Source organism: Cavia porcellus, unplaced genomic scaffold (assembly GCF_034190915.1).
Source record: "Cavia porcellus strain 051 isolate PalLab524CR breed Dunkin Hartley unplaced genomic scaffold, mCavPor4.1 scaffold_2, whole genome shotgun sequence".
Taxonomy (NCBI): domain Eukaryota; kingdom Metazoa; phylum Chordata; class Mammalia; order Rodentia; family Caviidae; genus Cavia; species Cavia porcellus.
Window position 1 is genome coordinate 106,649,984 of NW_026947485.1, and position 18,295 is coordinate 106,668,278.

The following is an 18,295-nucleotide window of genomic DNA, read 5'->3' on the forward strand; positions in this document are numbered from 1 at the left end:
CTTTTACCTGAGATATTATTTCTAGTTTGAATTCCTTTAAGGCTCCCTGGAGTTGCTTCTTAATTTCAGTTACTATTATTTCAGGTATTTCAGGCATATGGCATGTATTTCCTTTTATGTACATGGCTCCTAGGCTTTCTTGGGATGGGCTGGATGTTTGAGATTGCATTTTGCTCTTTCATTTTGTCATTTTCCTATATTTCCGTGCTTCAAGTGTTGTTCCAAAGCTTCCCCTGGGCATGTTGGAAATTGTCTCTTATGTCCTGTACTCCTGGAACTCCTCTGGTAGTGTAGCTCCCTCCTTGGGCAGCAAAGTCCCTGGAAGCCCTCGAAGCCTCCTCAAGCTACACAGCTCCCCCTCTGGCAGTAACGCTCCCTAAGGAAAAGAAAGCCACTTGGTGTGGTCCAGGCAATCCCAAATCCCATTAAACCCAAGTTAGTGTGGCTGCAAGCGCAGCAGGCCCCCAACCCCCTAAAGCAAGGATCTCATACTCTCCTGGGGATTGGATATTGTGTAACCATCCAGCTCCTTGGATGGCAAAGCACCCCAGGCTGATACAGGGTCCCCCTATGGCCTAGGTAGGCCTCAAATTGCCTCAGTAGGGCTGCTCCCTCCTCCAGGCAGTGGCAGTAGTGCTGGTGCTTTCCAGGTCAAAAGAAGGTCACAGGCAAGGTCAGAGCAGTTTCTGGAAGCTTAGCCCAGCTCCCTCTTCCTGGTAGGCAGCTGCGGTGTGTTTTTGGGGTGAGAGAGGGCGGTCAGCAAGGCTAGAAGGAGGTCCCACAGCTCGTCCCAGCTCTGTGGTGTGGCCTTCGGGTGAGAGAGGGCAGTCTGTAAGGCTGGAACAGGGTCCCATGGCTCGGCCCAACACACTCTTCCTGGCGGGCAACTGTGGTGTGTTTTTCGGGTGAGAGAGGGCAGTCTGCAAGGCTCAGGACTGTATTTTTAATTGGGTTTTCGCAGCTTCATTTGTTCCTAGATCAGGAAGGTCTATCTCCTTCTGTTCAGGCCTCCCCATGCCATATTATTTTTGAATCTAATTTAACTATCTCAGAGAGCCTCTGTTGCTTGCTGTTATCTATCCACTATTTTTGAGACTCAGCAAAGACAATTCTAAGCAGCAAAGGCAAGGCAGGAGGCAGCACAATCCCTGACTTGAAGTTATACTGCAAAGTTACTGTAGTAAAATCCACATGGTACTGGAATAAAAACAGATCTGAACATCAGTGGAATAAATTAGAAGATACAACCACAACTACAAACACACTCAACCACCTTATCTTTGATAAAGGGGTCAAATCTGTTCCCTGGAAGAATGATAGCTGCTTTAATAAATGGTGTCAGAAAAACTTGCTCTCCATATGCTGAAAACTAAAACTAGACCCATGCCTAACACCATCTACCAAACAAAAATCTAAATGGATTAAAGATCTAAATAGTAAAACAGAAACTCTAAGTCTGTTGGAAGAAAAATTAGGTAAAAATCTTGAAGCCATAAGAGTAGGTAGAGAATTCATGAATAGGAATCAAACTGCATGGGAAAACTTCCCAGAATCAATAACTGGGATCATGTCTTATTAAAAAGTTTCTGCATGTTAAAAGAAATCTCCAGCATAGTGAAAAGAAAACCCACAAACTGGGGAAAAAAATCTTCGTGAACTATAGCTCAGAAAAAAGACTTCTGTCTAACACATATAAAGAATTAAAAAATAAGACCTCCATAATTCAAAGACCCAATCGAAAAATAGGCATCTGACATGAATACACATTTCTCAGATGAAGAAGTACAAATGGCAAATAAATACATAAAAAAGTTAATCATCATTACTCATTAAAGAAATGCAAATTAAAACCACACTGAGATTCCATCTCACTCCAGAAAGAATGGCCAGGATAAAAAAAAAACTACCAAAAACAAATGCTGGAGAGGCTGTGGGGAAAAAGAGATTCTCCTGCACTGTTGGTGGGAGTGTAGACTGGTGCAACCACTGTGGACGTCAGTCTGAAGATTCCTCAAAAACCGGGATTGCAAGTTGATTTGATTAGCTATTCCACTTCTAGGCATATTCACAGAAGAATTGAAAACATCATATCACAGTAATATGTGTGCACCCATGTTCATACCAACACAATTTGTAATAGCCAGATCTTGGAAACAACCTAAGTGTCCATCAACTGAGGAATAGATAAAATGCTGTGGTATTTTATACAGTGGAGTATTACTCAGCTGTAAAGAATGATCACATTGAGATATTTATAAATAAATGAACACAACTTGCGACCATACTCACAAGGGAAATAAATCAAACTCACATGTATAAATACCGTATAGTCTCCCTAGTGTAAGAAATATTAAGAGTACATAAGAGTTCATGGTACTTATGATTCCCCATTACATTGTTCTGAAACCTTATAATGATCACATTGGTTAGTTGTAATGGGTTTGTCCTTGTTTGTTTGATTTTATTAACTGTGATGGTATGAACAACTAATTTGAGGGAAACAAGTCATTATAATAGCCAGTACTGGCATAATATCATACTCTGAAGCCCTACTATGCCTTTGCTCTTCTCTTTCCATTGGCTCTGTCATGTTGTACCTTATTGGATTGTATTATGTGTGAAAGTATAAACAAATTTTCTTTGGAAAATAAGATAATATAGTAGCCATTGTTTGTTTTTGTTATTTGGTTCTGAATGCCCTGTGATACTCTCATTCTCTTGAATGTTTTTGTACTATTTTGTTATGTTTGATACTATTGTATATGAAGTTATACTCAACTATTTCAAAGAAAGCGACATTGTGGCAGTTACTGTAAATTATGGGTTTTCTTCTAGTGAAATTCTATGTTGCTTGCATTGTACTGTTCTGATCTGCTTTCTTGTGTCCTGTTTTGTCTTAATCTCTTTAAAATAAAAAAAGAGATATTTATAAATAAATGAGACCATACTCATAAGCGAAATAAATCAAACTCAAATGTATAAATACCGTATAGTTTCCCTAGTGTAAGAAATGGTAAGAATACATAAATGTATATGGTAATCATGATTCCCCATTATATTGCTTTGAAGCCTTATAATGTTTTCATTCAATAGTTGTAATGGTTTTATTCTGGGTTGTTTGATTTTATTGTCTGTGATGGTATGAACAGTTATTTTGAAGAAAACAAGACATTATAATAGCCAGTGTTGATTTAATATCATCTTGTTTTGAAGTCCTACCATGCCTTTGTTCTTCTGTCTCCATCGGTTTTATCATGTTGTACCTTATTGGATTTTACTATGTGTGATAGCATAATCAAAATTTTTTAAGGGCAAGGAGATAATATAGTAACCGTTGTTCACATTCTGTTATTTGGTTCTGAATGTCCTGTTAATACTTTCATTCTCTTGAATGGTTTTATACTATTTTGTTATGTTTGATACTATAGTGTATGAAGATATACTCAAATATTTCAAGGAAAGAGAAACTATGGTAGCTACTGTTATGTAGGGTTGTCTTGTGGTGAAACAGTATGTTGCTTAAATTGTTCTGTTCTGATCTGTTTTCTTATGTCCTCTTTTATCTTAATCATTTTAAAAGAAAAAAGTGAAACATAAAAAGCAGACATTCAAACAGCAAGATTGCAAACAGTTCTGTTGAACTATCCAACAAAAACTGAGTAATATGTTTATCAATCCTATACACTTAAACCTACACGCAGATATATCCTTTAGAGCATATCATTTCCTCATTTTTTTATAATAGCAATTATACATTTTGGGTTTTATTACTCCTACATTACTTTTTACACTAGAGACACAATGTGATATTTACAAATATGATTCTTATTTATTAACTAATGAGGATAGCCTCAAGTTGCCTCCATTTCCCTATGAAGGCCTCAAGATCATCCTTTTTATAGCTGAGTAGTATATTCCATTGTATAAAAATACCACATCTTTTACATCCACTCTGCAGTTGATGGGCATCTTGGTTGTTTCTAAGATTTAGCTATTACAAATTTTTCTGCTATAAACACGGGTGCACATATATCACTACCACATATACCACATATAGGTGCACATATACCACCTTTTCAGATTTTCTGGGAAAATACCCAGCAGGGGAATAGCTGGGTTGAGTGGAACTTACAATCCTAGTCTTCTGAGAATTCTTCATACTGATTTTCATAGTGGTTACACCTGTTTACACTCCCACCAACAGTGGAGCAATGTTCCTTTTTCTCCCACAGCCTTGCCAACATTTGTTTTCAGTTGATTTCTTGATGGCAGCCATTCTTTCCAGAGTGAGATGGAATCTCAATGCTGCTTTAATTTGCATTTCTTGAATGTAGGTCACTACTCATATCATTCTGAACACTCGCGACCTTTTCATTTGGATATTTTGACTATTTACTTTTAATGTGATTATTTTATCTCATTAAAAATATTTTTGATGAATGTATAAATATGACTTTTCTCTTTTAGTACTTTAGAGGTGCTGTTCCTATTCTTGCTGGCTGTTTTCTAACAAGAAACTGCTGTATTTTTTGTCTCTTTTCCTTCTGTTTAGAATGTGTAACTGCAGAGCTTTAACCCCTTTGTTTTTATATTTTACTTTCCTTTGGCTCAGGGTTTATACCCAGCATCTACCAACATAACTGGCATTCAGTAGGCACTTAATGAATTTCAGATGAACAAATGAATGCACACTTGACTGTAGCCATCATGTCCGTTAGGCTCTTAATTGCCCCAAGCATGATGGTGCAAGATACCTGGACCCTGTGTGTGTTCAGTGAAGGTCTGCTGACAGAGTAGCATGCATGTGTTCTTCCAGGGAAGTTTAATATTGGACAGCAGATGATACTTGTGGGTTTTGTGGGAGTCTAAGGATTGACTACATATTTGAAACCTTAAGACCATAGATAACACAATATTTTTATATAGTTGAAGCAAAGAAATCAAATGGGCAAGTGAACAACCTGAGTGCATCGTGATGTGTCTCCACTTATTTCCTGAAAGGAGATGCTAGCTCAGGAAGGATCAGACAGTGAGGGGTGAAAGGAAGTTAATGAATGAACACACCTCATCCTCCCGTCTGTGTAAGTACCCCACTGATTTACCAACAATATCACCAAATCCACCAAGATTAAGGCATAAAACCTCTGTTCTGGGTCTAGGTGGATGGACATCAAGGGGATGCCCAACCTAGGTGATGCTCTGATCAGAGTTAAAGTATCCAGAAAAGGCCTGTGGTGTGTTGTAGTATGAGAGAAACTGGTAACCACCCAGCCATGTTTCTATATCAAATGGCCTCTGTCCTTTAGAAGACAGAGCACTCAGGTGACCTTTCTAGAGACAGAACAGACTGGTAGCACTAGGTCAATACTAGACCAGGTCAGCACCATCTGCCCAGGGCAACATAATTCTGTTGTCCTAAAACTGGCCACAGATGAATTGTGGCCATTGTCATGATCAGGTGAAGTATGTGCTTGGTCACTGTGTAAATAAATTGGTACTGAATGGTGACAGCCACATGCACAAGTAGCCTTAACACATGGCCATTAGCCATTCTAAGGAGCTCAACTCTCATGATTCCTGGTTGCAGCCTGTGGTACTGACCAGATGATAGGGTAAGAAAGAGTTCTCTGGCCTTGGCATTTTGTGTGCTTCTGCCTGGGGCAGGAAGCATGGTTTGGGTAGTTCACTGGCTCAATGCCATGAACATCTAATTTGCTGATCTGTGAGCTCCCTGAACCCCATCCAAAAAACTAATGGAAACCAGTCTCTGGGCAGCAGGCAGCAAAAGAGCACCAACCTTGCCCTAACCAAAGAGTACTGGTCTTGCCAACCTCTCTCAGAAGGACTGGATCTTCCCTGAAGTACTGGTCAGCTTCCCCAGAGGGATCTGAATGCAGGCATGGTTTCCCAAAGTGGGGCAGATACTTCTGACTAATTGGTCCCTCTGTGCCCCTGGCCATTCACTGGGGGGCACTTGTTTGGCTATAGAGCCTCGAGTGTCTCCCCACTCATAGATAACACCTGCTTGGCTATCATTAATTTTTATTTTAAAGCAATTCTGTTTCTTAAAGAAAGCTGAAAACTCCTTTTTTTGTGGTAGCGAAAATAATGTTTCTCCAGTGGACAGCAGAAATTCCAAGAAGAAATTTACCATTTTTTGTAAGCACCTGCTATAATAGGATATTCTATGTATAATATGTTTGATCATAAATAAGATTTTGAAAATGGTGGATATTTTCATTTTATGAAAATGACTAAGGAGTATGAGATTCATTTGGCTGTTGTTTTCAGGTATGAAAGTTATATAATTATATGAAGAAGGTAAATGAACAATCCAGACAAAATGCAGCACACAACCTTTCTGTGTTAGTCTTTCTCGATTTTTCTCACAAAAAACAAGATGTCTGGTTGATATGTATCAGTACATCCATACTTTCCATCCCTGTAAGTATACGCCCATGTGTGACATTTAGGTCTGTTATTCTCTGGCCACCCCGACCTGCTCTTCTAAATTCTGTGAAGGTTCAGACCTCCCAGACATTATCCCTAAGCCAGGCAGGGGTCTAGTGAGATGGGATCTAAATCAAGGCAGGAAATAGTTTATAAATAGTCTACAGAGGTGCATGAAAATAATATTTTCAAACTAGTCAAACATGAGCAAACAGAAAATTTGAAAACAAGCACATGTCCTTAAGTTTAAAGAAAAAATTGTCTAAACATTCAATCTGATCTTATCTGTATATTTGGAAGTTGGCCCATGTGGGTCTGAGATTGCAGGTTAAATTTATCTCATGAATCTTGATAAACAACTTTGGAGTTTGCGAACCAAGTGTTGGGGATGAGCAGCGTGAGGATTGCACAGGAAGGGAGATAGCAAGACTGGTATGCAGATGGGCTCAGTTCTGCCTTGTGCTCTATGACACTGCAAGCTAAGAGTGAGAGCAATGTCTGATGGCGATAGGCTATGTTCTTGTGAGGACTGTACCCATAGTACTGCTTGCATGTGACTAGGCAAGGTGGTAGCATTTTATGTTTTGGTTTTTATCACATCTCACCTGTTCTCAGCACTGTCTAAGCTCTAAGTGCACTGTAAACAAACCTTTTGCAATATTCACAGAGGAGACAGAACTCAGGCTACCTTGAGATATACTTGGAATCTCTCCTTATTATATTCATGTTCCCCATTGTCTAGACCAGGATTAAACTGAACTATATAGTAAGTCGAGTCCCCCTGCATGTGAGTGACAAACAGCCATGGTGCCACTGGAATAGGTGCTAGGGAAGGCACACCACAGCTGGCAGCAGTGGTTCTCCCTGTTGTGTTTGGAGGACCAGAGTTCTGTTTGGACCCCTGTAACCTTGACATTTTTTGCCTCTAAGTGAATCATGCATGCAACTGGACGGTGGACTCATTAGAATAAACTGAAACCACAGCAGTTTTGCTCTCAGACTCTTTCAGACCTCCCAAGGCAACACAGTTTCTTCCATGGATCCCCAGTGCACACACAGCACAGAGATGAACCAGACACTGGTAACCGAGTTCCTCATCCTGGGATTCTCTCATGGTACTGGCCTACAGATGCTGTTGTTTCCTGCCTTTTTCTTCCTCTACTCAGCTGCCCTTTCAGGCAACGTGCTCATTGTGATGGCCATCAGTGCCAGCCCAGCTCTGCACACTCCCATGTACTTTTTTCTAGTTAATCTAGCCCTGGTGGACATCCTCTGCACCTCCACCATTCTGCCCAAGCTGCTGGGCAGCATGGTAGCAAGCAGGACCATCTCCTATGGAGGCTGCATGGCACAGCTCTTCTTCTTCACATGGTCAATGGGGGCCGAACTGCTGCTTTTCTCAGCCATGGCCTATGACCGCTACGTGGCCATCTGCCGGCCATTGCACTATAGTGTATTGATGGGACCCTGCATGTGTGCATTCCTAGCTGGGGTTGTGTGGGCCATCAGCCTCACCAACACCTCGATACACACAGGCCTCATGCTGCGCCTGCCATTTTGCAGATCCAATGTAGTCGAGCATTTCTTCTGTGAGATCCCTCCACTTCTGAAACTCTCCTGCTCCCCAACTCACCTGAATGAGGCCATGGCCTTTGCAGCAGATTTATTCCTGGCTGTGGGGAACTTCTCTGTGACAGTCCTCTCCTATGGCTTCATTGTCATCAGCATCCTTCACATTCGGTCTGCCAAAGGCAAGTGGAAAGCCTTCTCCACCTGCTCCTCCCACTTGCTAGTGGTCAGCATGTACTACTCCACTGTCATTTACACCTACATCCGTCCTGCATCCAGCTACACCCTGAACAAGGACAAGGTGGTGTCAGTCATCTACACATCTGTGGCACCCACCCTGAACCCCCTCATCTACACTCTGAGGAACAAGGATGTCAAAGTTGCACTCAGGAGACTTCTGTCCTGCAGCTGAGCCTGGCCTCACTGTGGCCCAGTGTGTGTGTCTGGGGTATGGTGGGTATGAGTGAGGGAATAGCTTTCCTAAAAGGCTGAGTCCTGTTTTTTGAGGACATATTCTGTGGTACTGAGTGGGTGCAGCTCTGATATGCTGGGGAAGCCCCTGACCTTTCAAGTATGGTATCACTGAGGAGGTGTCCCGGGTGACTGTGAAAGGCGAGCACTAAATGAACTCAAGAAATCATCAAAGATGGAAATAAACTATCACCAGCTCTGCCAGCTCTATTTCCCACAAGGCAGGGGCTCTGGGTGAACACCACTGTGGCTATCTTGCATGTTTGCAGCTAAGTGTGGTCTTTGCCTTAGTCACAGCTGGCATGTGTTCAGGATGCTTGGGAAGATAAAGGAGCTTGAAGATTTTCGGAGGGTAGTTCTTTCCTGTAAACGAAGTCTATCAATTTTTAGCACTTTGGATGAAGATAATTTGACAAGGCTCTTGCCATGTCTATGGTGTGAACACATTGTGAGACAGTATGAAGTGGTCACAGGTTTTCCATCTGTCCTTATGCCCAGAAGCCTAGGAATAATATCTGCCGGCTGCCTCCCTGTCAGCACTGGGTCCGGCTCAGGAAGGTTTGGTCCCCAGGCAAAACCCTGGAAAGAGAGAACCTTTGTGACACATGTCTTTACTATTTCTACTGAGAGAAACTTGCAGGGCTTGGATGCAGGAAATAGAAACTTGTATAGTCCAGGCAGAAGGTAGCTGACTTCTTTGAACAAATCCTCATAGAATCCAGCGACATCTGCTGCTGCTGAAGCTCATCACTGGTGACCAGCAGCAATACCTCCTGCTAGTCTCATAGTCCTGGGTCTTGTCCTAAACTGATCTTAAAGTAAGAACTGCTGTGGCCTGTTGGCTTCTCTCTACCTTCTCTGTTGGTTTTTCTGTCACCCCTCAGTGTTAACTTTTCTTTTTTTGATGCAGACTCCAATCTGTTTGTTGGTAGAGTCATTGTCTTGTATTCTGATTCCTGTATGAAACTAACATGGTAGGAAACTAACAAGTTGACTGCCATAGTGAAAGACAGATGCATTGTTTATTTCCACTTATTAGGCCTACTTTGGCAAAGGTACTTTTGTGACATGATTGTTAAAGGAACTGTGATATCTGTTTTTCCATAATTTGTAACAAAACTCAAGTCTGTGGGCAATGACATTTGAGTGGTGCGTAGTAGAACAGTTTGTAGTGCAATCTTTTGTATTCTGAGATTTGCATAGAAGAATGGCAAAGGATGATGTTTCATGTGAATATTATTAAGGTTGGTTCTGGTCATACACATGGTCTTGGACTCCTAAATGGAACTGCTTTGCCTGTCTTGCTATTTTGATCCTTAAAGAAGAGGGGCTGCTAGAAGTGCTATTAGAGATGAAATCCAAGGTCATAAATCTGCACAAGAGCTCTCCTTACCCATCATAGTATAGGAGGAAGCAATCTGCACTGAGGTGAACATCCATACCAACCATACGGGACCCCTACTAGGAATTCTTAAGGTGGCCACACTTGTAACTGATATGCACACCTATTTTTTCTTGCTTCCTGTATAACAATAATGTATAGATGAACCAGGGAATTTTCTTTTCATTGCAAGTATATATTTTATTCTATTGAAAGTAGAAAATGGAAATGTGTATAAAGGAGACAATGAAAAAGCAAAAACTTATATCTAGAGGTAGCATTTATTAACTACTTTCGGTCTGGTATATAACAGGAAATACAAAAATGACAATTTTATCAAACTTATTCAATACAGGAATTGATGGTTTGAAATGACACCTGCCTAAGTAATGCTTGGAGTAGCCAAAATGTAAACAAATATGCTGCCTTAGTTATACTTGAGTAAACTCTTAAATTGCTAATATTCCTGAATCTTTCAGTTTCTTTTATGTGGATATTTGTGCATACATACGGACTTTCATAAATATGGAGTTGTAATGTGCATGTTATTTTTTTTTCACATATCTTTCAGTTGAAAGAATATGGTATGATTCTTCACAAGTCATTATAGATTTTTCCAAATCAATATCTACTGGAGGGTTTGTGCTTCATCAGTGTCAGGGGATGCAGTGCTCAGTGGACCCTTTTACCTCAGACTTTGCCCATTGAAATATCTGATGTCTTTCTCTCTATGCATTCTTTTATTCAAATCCTCAAGAAACCTTATTATTGTTCTTTATATTCTTTCAGGTAAAAAGTATGGGATCAGGAAAAAAGAGGCTAACATCATTTTGACTTTCATAAACATAAATTCAAAATTAAAAAATCAACAAGCACAACTATTTTGAGTAGTAGAGTTTGTTCTGAATGATTAAAAACTGTAAAGGAGTTAGATCTTGACAAGTCCATATACAGAATTTCCCTGAGTAAAGTGCATGATCAGGAGGACATAGAGTTAGTCATTAACAAGCTGCTAACTGATTAAGGTATTAGAAGCAAAGATGCCACTATGGCAGATGGAATCTAAGGACAGGGATCTCAGACAGAATAGGGAACCATAGGGGCCAAGGACTTCAAGTCATTGGCTAATACCTGAGCTGTGGACACTTACAGGAGATAAAGTAAAAATTAACATATGAAAGGAGATATTAAGGATATTTTAGCTACCTTTCAGAATGAGAGAGATTATTTGAAATTATGTCCTATCTATTGTAAGAGACTTAATAAACACCTTAGGATCTTCACTATAATCCACACTTTAGCACTGTCTTAGTTACTTATCTTGTTGCCAAGACAAAATATCCAACACTCAAAGGTAAAGGAGGAAAGGTTTATTTTGCTCACAGTTTATAAAGATTTTAGTCCATAATCAACTATCTCCAAAGTAGGGTAGCTTCACAGAGGAGAGCAATTCATGGCAAGCAGGCAGATGACAGCAGAAACACACACACACACACACACACACGAAGGGGGACAGAGACAGAGAGAGAGAGAGAGAGAGAGAGACAGAGAGAGAAGCAGAGACAGACAGAGAAGAGAGACAGAAAGAGACAGAGACAGAAAGAAATGGAAAAAGAGAGAGAAATGAAAATCCTCTTTCTGTCCTTTATATTGTATGCAGGCTACCCACCCTAGGACAGTGTAGCAATTACACTGTTGAATTGGACCATGAATTAGTTGCAAAATCTAGTTTCAGCCATCTCTGAAAATCTGGCCTCCATAACTGCATGAGACTTTTGGGGAACATCTGGACATAAAGCATAATAAGCAGTGAAGGCTATGCTGTAAGACTACAGCATCTGCATTGAGACTAAGTCAAAACTAAGACCAGATATTTTTTAGCAAAGTGTAACATTAACCTCTGAAAAAATGTAAAATATTTCTCTTTAGACTCATTAATAATTTTAACTGTCTGCTAAAACAAAAAGTTTCCTCTCTTAGGAAGAAGGTTATAAAATTATAGCCTTAAGAAGAATCACTAATAATGTCTAATAATAAAATATTACTAAATAAATAATAAAACAACAAAATATGACCCAAAGACACAAACATGATTGGAAGAACTTGAGATGAATAATACTTTGGGATGAGATTTTCAAGAACTTAAATTAAAATACATTCAAAATTAGGAACAGATGATGAATTTCAACAGAGAAATAAAAATTATCAGCAAAAGCAAATGCAATCACTTGAAGTGAAAGATTCACAAGATAGAAAAAATACCACATTGGAAAAAAGTATGGGCCAGAAAATTTGAAGAAATATCAAGAGGAATTATCAAAAATAAAACACTCACAAAGTATGTATTAAATGAACACAGTCCCTGTGATATATAAGCATCAAGAAATCTAATTCATGTATAATTGAGATGCCTGCAGGTGAAGAGAAAGATATAGAATATTCAAAAATATTTTTTAAAATAGTAGCTTAATTTCTTATATTTGGAATAGAAAATTTCAGTGTACAGATGTAAGAACTTCATGTTTTTTAAATATTTAGTCACAGTACTTCCAAATGAAATGCATATATACCTATTATAATCTAATTGTTAAAAACCTTAAATAAAACATTTCTCCTACATTTTCTCCTAGTACATTTGGGTCTTACATTTAAATCTTTCATATATTTTGGATTTTTATATGATGAATAATAATTATCTAATTTTATTCTTCCACATGTAGATATCCAATTTCCTTCTACCACTGAACAGATTTTTCTTTTCTGGTTTTTTTTTCTTGATACCTTTGTCAAAAGTCTACTGGTTGCGGATGCATGAATATATTTTTATACTCTCTATCTTGCTCTATTGGTTTATGTATTTGACTTTTGCCAGTACAATGCTGTTTTACTAATTAAAGCTTTATAGTATACTTTGAAATCAAATAATATGACAACTCCAGATTTGTTCTTTTTGCTAAAGATTTCTTTAGCTATTTGAGTCTTTTGTGATTTTATATGAAGTTTTGAATTTTTCTACTTCTACATGTTGCTTGAATTTTGGTAGGAATTGCATTGAATCTGTAGTTTACTTTATGTGTTATGGACATTCAGATAATTTTCATTCTTTCAACCTGTCAGTATGGGACACTTTCTCATATTTTGGTATCCTCTTCAATTACTTGCATCATTGTTTTATAGTTTTCATTGTAGAGCTCTTTCACTGGTTAAACATATTCTTAGGGTTTTGTTTTTGGTATTGTAAGTGGGATCGCTTTAATTTTCATGCAATTTTCTATTGATGTAGAGAAACAGGATTTTCATTTTTATTTTAAAAACAAAAAAGAATAAAATGATACATAATTTCAAAATAAAATATGAATGATTAATTTTCACATATTGATTTTATGTCCTACAACATTACTGAATACATTTAAATGTTCTAATAAGTTCTAATGGTTCTAATAGTATTTTGAGTCCTTAGAGATTTTCTCAATACATGATTAGCCAGAGAAAATAAATGTTGTTGTATACAGGATAGCAATGCTATCAGTATAGGTTACAGTACAAGAACAATGAAAGCTGATAGACAATAGAATGATGACTATAGCACTAAAATCAGGCAAATGAAAGTCCATAACATATAATTTTACCTCCACAAAAAACTTTTTAATAAATGATAGTGAAGTAAAGACATTTTCAGGTAAAAAAAATTAGTAGAATTTATGTAACTAGATCAATATAGAAACTGATGATGAATGTATTTAGACTAAAGAAAATTCAGATCATGAAAACCTAGGTCTCCAGGAAGATACAAATAGTTATCAGAAGTTGTAACTTTATGAGAAAGGACTCCTTTTATGACTTTATTCACAATACAACTTATTTAAACAAAATTATAACACTATATTATGATGTATTATTGCATAAACTTGCACATAATATATACAACTGTACTACAAAGGGTGGGATTGAGAGGTGAAAATGTCTTGTTTAAAAACCTTTATTTTTGATAGCATGTCATAAAAACTAAATAGAAACACACACAACAAATCAATTAAAATACTCGCAGAGGAATGAAAACTGAATCTTACAATGTGCATCATATTATTATAAAAATAAGTAAAAGAGGAATTAGGATGGGATAAAAAGTACTTAAGGAATATAAAAATCTAAATACAATATCATGAACAGTGATTTAAATGTAACTGGACTAAACATTTCAAAAAAAAGCTTGTCATAATGTCTTACAGTAGAAAGAGAAAAAACAGTAGATAGTGCAAACCGTGAATTACACTTTTTCAATCTTTTATGTATTAAATATTTCTTAATAAAGCTGAAAAATGTATAGCTACTTTAAGTCTTCATGAAACACCTTATAAATACTTAAACAACAGAAGAGATAATTTAGGTATATTTGTTGAAAATTGTACTTTGTGCATGATGTGTGGATTCTTTTTATTGCTTCCATTGTTACCCTCTCATAATTACTCTGGATGCTTAATAAATTTTCCAGTTGATAGTGTGAGCTCTGAAACCTTGTTACTCTTTCTCAAAATACATTATTATGTTCCCTTTCTCTGCACTTTTATAAAAGTTTCAATTGCTTTCTATTTTTAAACAGATTGCTTAAAATTTTTATTGGTATTGTATTGATTCTATTCATCTATTTTGGAAGAATTAATGTCTTTATTTTATTTTATGAACAACTAAAACAAAATTTCATAAAAAATGAGAAGAGAATAACCAAAGTTAATACATTGCAATCATTCCTACTCCTGTCTCACATACATATGTATATGTGTATATTGCTCTTTTAAGAGAACCCAACAATATTTAAGCTCATGTGTCTGACTTATTTCTCTTGTGCTCTCAAGTGCATCTATTTATCTATGAATGCTTCAAGTTTATGTTTATGGCAGTATAGTACCTCACTGTATATTTTAATAATATTGGTACATGAGCATGGAATATGTCATTATTTGACAATTTTAAAAAAATCTGATCATCCTTTAATGCATCTGTCCCTGGATATTTGATGCTTTATGTTATCTTAAATGGTGTTTTCAAATTTCACTTTCTAATTATCTATTGCTAATATACAGCAATGTAGTTTGCGAAGTAGGGTCATTGTGGCCTGGTTGCTGACTTGGCTGAGTCTGGTGAGACAGAGTACACTCTAAAGCAACAGGTTACATGAAGTTGGTTTACCACCTAAAGATAAGCAGAAGAGGAAGTAGAACCATAGATTCCTCATGATCCAATCACTCAGTGCTCATGAAGGTGTCCTTGGGTGGGTGGAGTCTTTGCTGTTGTGATTCATATTATGCCACAGGTGCACTGCAACTCAGATGAGGAACCCAGGAAACAACCTGCTGTGGGTCTTATTCTTGGAACACCATGCCTCGCTGATCTAAAGCATTGAAGGACATTCTGGAACTGGGGGCTGGAACAGAACCTGAGCTTTTCCAAGAAGTCCTTACCTACCCAATGATTATATTCCCAGCACATTCTACAGGGTTTTATTTTGAGACAGTTTCATTAGGTACTTCAGGCTTGTCTTGAACTTACTATGTAGCTCAGGAAGGCCTTAAACTCAACGTGACACTTCTGCAGCCTCTTGAGTGCTGGGATTACAGGAATGCACTGTCATGCCCAGCTTTATGGAGTTCTTGAGAACTATAAGTGAGAAAATGAAAAAGACTGGGTTACTCCAAAGCCACTCAGAGGACTACCTGCACAGTTTTTTGTCCAGTTAGGAATAAATTTTATTTTTCTTATAATTTTAACTAACTGATTCCACCCTGTTTCCATACATAATTCATTGTAGTTTTTGGATATAATCTTTACAACATTCTACACTTAAGATTATGCCACCTGAATATACAATTTCACTGCTTTCTCACCAGCTTGGATCCATTTTATTTCTTTTCTTGCCTAGTTACTTTATCTTCCAGTACCCTGTACAATAGAAGTGGTGAGAGTCAGCATCCTTGCTGTGTTACTGATCTTTAAGGGAAATCTCTCAGCTTTTTATATGAAGTCTAGTTTTGCTGATAGGCTATACATACATGGCCTTTGTTATTTGGTGGACTTCTCCAGTGGAGCCATTAGTTTCTGAACTTGTCTGTGTTGAGATAGCCTATTCAGTATGCTTCCTTGTTACTGTTGTTTCAGGTTACCTATTTGCTCACATTCAGTTTAATAGTTTATGTTTCCATGAATTAACTTTTTCTAGACTATCTAACATTGATATAAAATTTTCTATAATAGTCCCTAAGAATCCTTTTAACTTCTGACGTATCTGTTTATTTCTGATTTTATTTATTTAAGTCTTCTCTTTTTTCTCCCATTATCTAGTTAAAAGTTATCCTTTTCATTTATCTTTTAAAAAAATTATTTTGAAAAGCATAAAACCAAATGAGGGAAAAAAACAAAATGGAGTCATTCAAAACAAAAGGATGGACATAGCATATAATTTAAAACCACGATACAAGGTGATCTACAATGGTTACCATAATGTCTCTTGTTATCTTCAATAGAATTGCCCATATCATCAGGTACAATAAAATTGAACATACCAGTACAGAACAAAATCATTAAAAACAAAACATTGGAAAAATTATAGGACTTCAAAAGAGGGTAATAGTCAAACCAGAATGAGTATCATAGTGACTCTTATTGTCTTCAGAATAGTTGCCTATACTCTCAGACTTGATACTACAAACAACAAATTCAAATAAAATCAGTCAAGATAAAATAGTTATTGAACAAGACAGATTCAAATAAAATCTGTCAAAACAAGGCAGTGGAAGCAATACAGAGTTTCAGATTAAATTAATAAGAAATTAAAATGGTTACCATATTATACCCTACCATCTTTAGAATAACTATCTATGCTCTCAAATCTAATACAAGTAGACAAACTGAAACAGAATGTAATAAAACTAAACAGAGCAATGAAAGCAATATGCGTTTCAAATCATGATACAAGATTACCAATGTCCTCTGCCTTCCCTATTTAGACAATCCCTCCCTTTCACTTTTCCAGGGTGCATTGCACATTTTGTTATCCCATTAACTACTTTAGTTTTTAGAATAGGGAGGCAACCCACTATTTACTTAAGTGGTTCTGAAACTTTTTACCCCTGAGCTTGGTCTCAAGTTGTGTCCATTTACCTACAAGAGCCTCAAGGTTTTCCTTTCTTATAGCTGAGTAGTTCTCCATTGTATAATAGTGTTATGTCTTTCCAACCAATCTTCAACTGATAAACAAGCTACCCCCACTTTTTTTTTTGGTTCCCTGTCACATCGAGCATTGTTTTCTCATTTTAGACTTCCAGTCTATAAACCTTCTTCCAGGTTAAATATATTTCTTATATAGATCATCTTAATAAACCGTGTCTTCTGATCCACTCTGCCTGTATTTCTTTTTATTAGTGTGTCAGAGGCATCCATGTTAGTGATTATTGCCATCCTTCTCTGCATCATCTCTGCCATGCTATTTTTCTGTTGTTGGTTGTCTACTTTTCCCCTTCATTCCATTGTCTGCCCCATTCAGTGAGCCTCCTCTGTCACTGTTTTTGAAACTATGGTCTTTGTCTCTCTCTCTCTCTAGAATGTCCTTCAATATTTTTTGTAGGGTTGGATTGCTGGACATGAACTCCCCCAGTTCCATTTTGTCATGGAAGGATCTTGTTTCCATATTAATTTTGAGAGATAGTTTTGCAAGGTACATCAATCTGGGTTGGAGGTTATTTTCTTTAAGGACTTGGAATACTTCACTCCAAGCTGTTCTTGATTTGATGGTTTGTGACAAGAAGTCTGTTGTGATTCTGATGGGTTTTCTTTTATAGGTAATCTGTTTTGTTTCTCTGACAGCTTTTAATATTCTGTTCTTGTGTTAAATTTCTAGGATCTTGATTTATTGTATGTCTGGGTGTGGATCTATTTTGGTTATAGCTGGCTGGAGCTCTGTATACCTCATATATCTGAACAGCATTTCTATGCTTGGAAAGTTTTCTTTAATTATTTCTATCACTAATCTTTGTATTTCATTTGTGTTTACCCCTGCTTCCTCACTCACATTTTTTATTCTTAAGTTATAGACACTCTTGTCATCTTCTAGCCTTTGTATTATTACTTCCCGGTTCCTTTTTATTTTTAAGAGATCATTCCTTTCATGATCACACATTGCAAACTTATCTTCAAGATCTGATAGTAGGGCTTCTGGGAGAACATGGCATATAGATAACAGCAGCTACAGTGGCTCTCTGAGATAGCCACCTTAGATTCCAGGAATGGTGTGGTGTGGGGAGTCCTAAGCAGGGGGCTATATACCCTGCCAAACCAGGAATGAACTAAGCTGAGAGAAACCAACTGGAAATGCAATACCGGTGCCACAACTGGAACAGCTAACATCTCAGTGCCTATGCTGGAACCTACACC

General features: G+C 37.5%; 1 protein-coding gene across 1 annotated transcript; it reads left to right on the forward strand.

Moving 5' to 3' along the window:
• Positions 1–3,124: 3,124 nt before the first annotated feature.
• LOC100721030 (olfactory receptor 13A1-like) lies at positions 3,125–8,431 on the forward strand. Its single transcript, XM_003479576.2, has 2 exons — positions 3,125–3,133; positions 7,517–8,431. The coding sequence occupies exon 2, from the start codon at positions 7,517–7,519 to the stop codon at positions 8,429–8,431; it is 915 nt and encodes a 304-aa protein (XP_003479624.2). The 5' UTR covers positions 3,125–3,133.
• Positions 8,432–18,295: the final 9,864 nt, after the last annotated feature.

Coding starts and splice junctions, on each gene's coding strand:
- LOC100721030 (XM_003479576.2), top strand. CDS start 7,517: ATGAACCAGACACTGGTAACCGAGTTCCTCATCCTGGGATTCTCTCAT.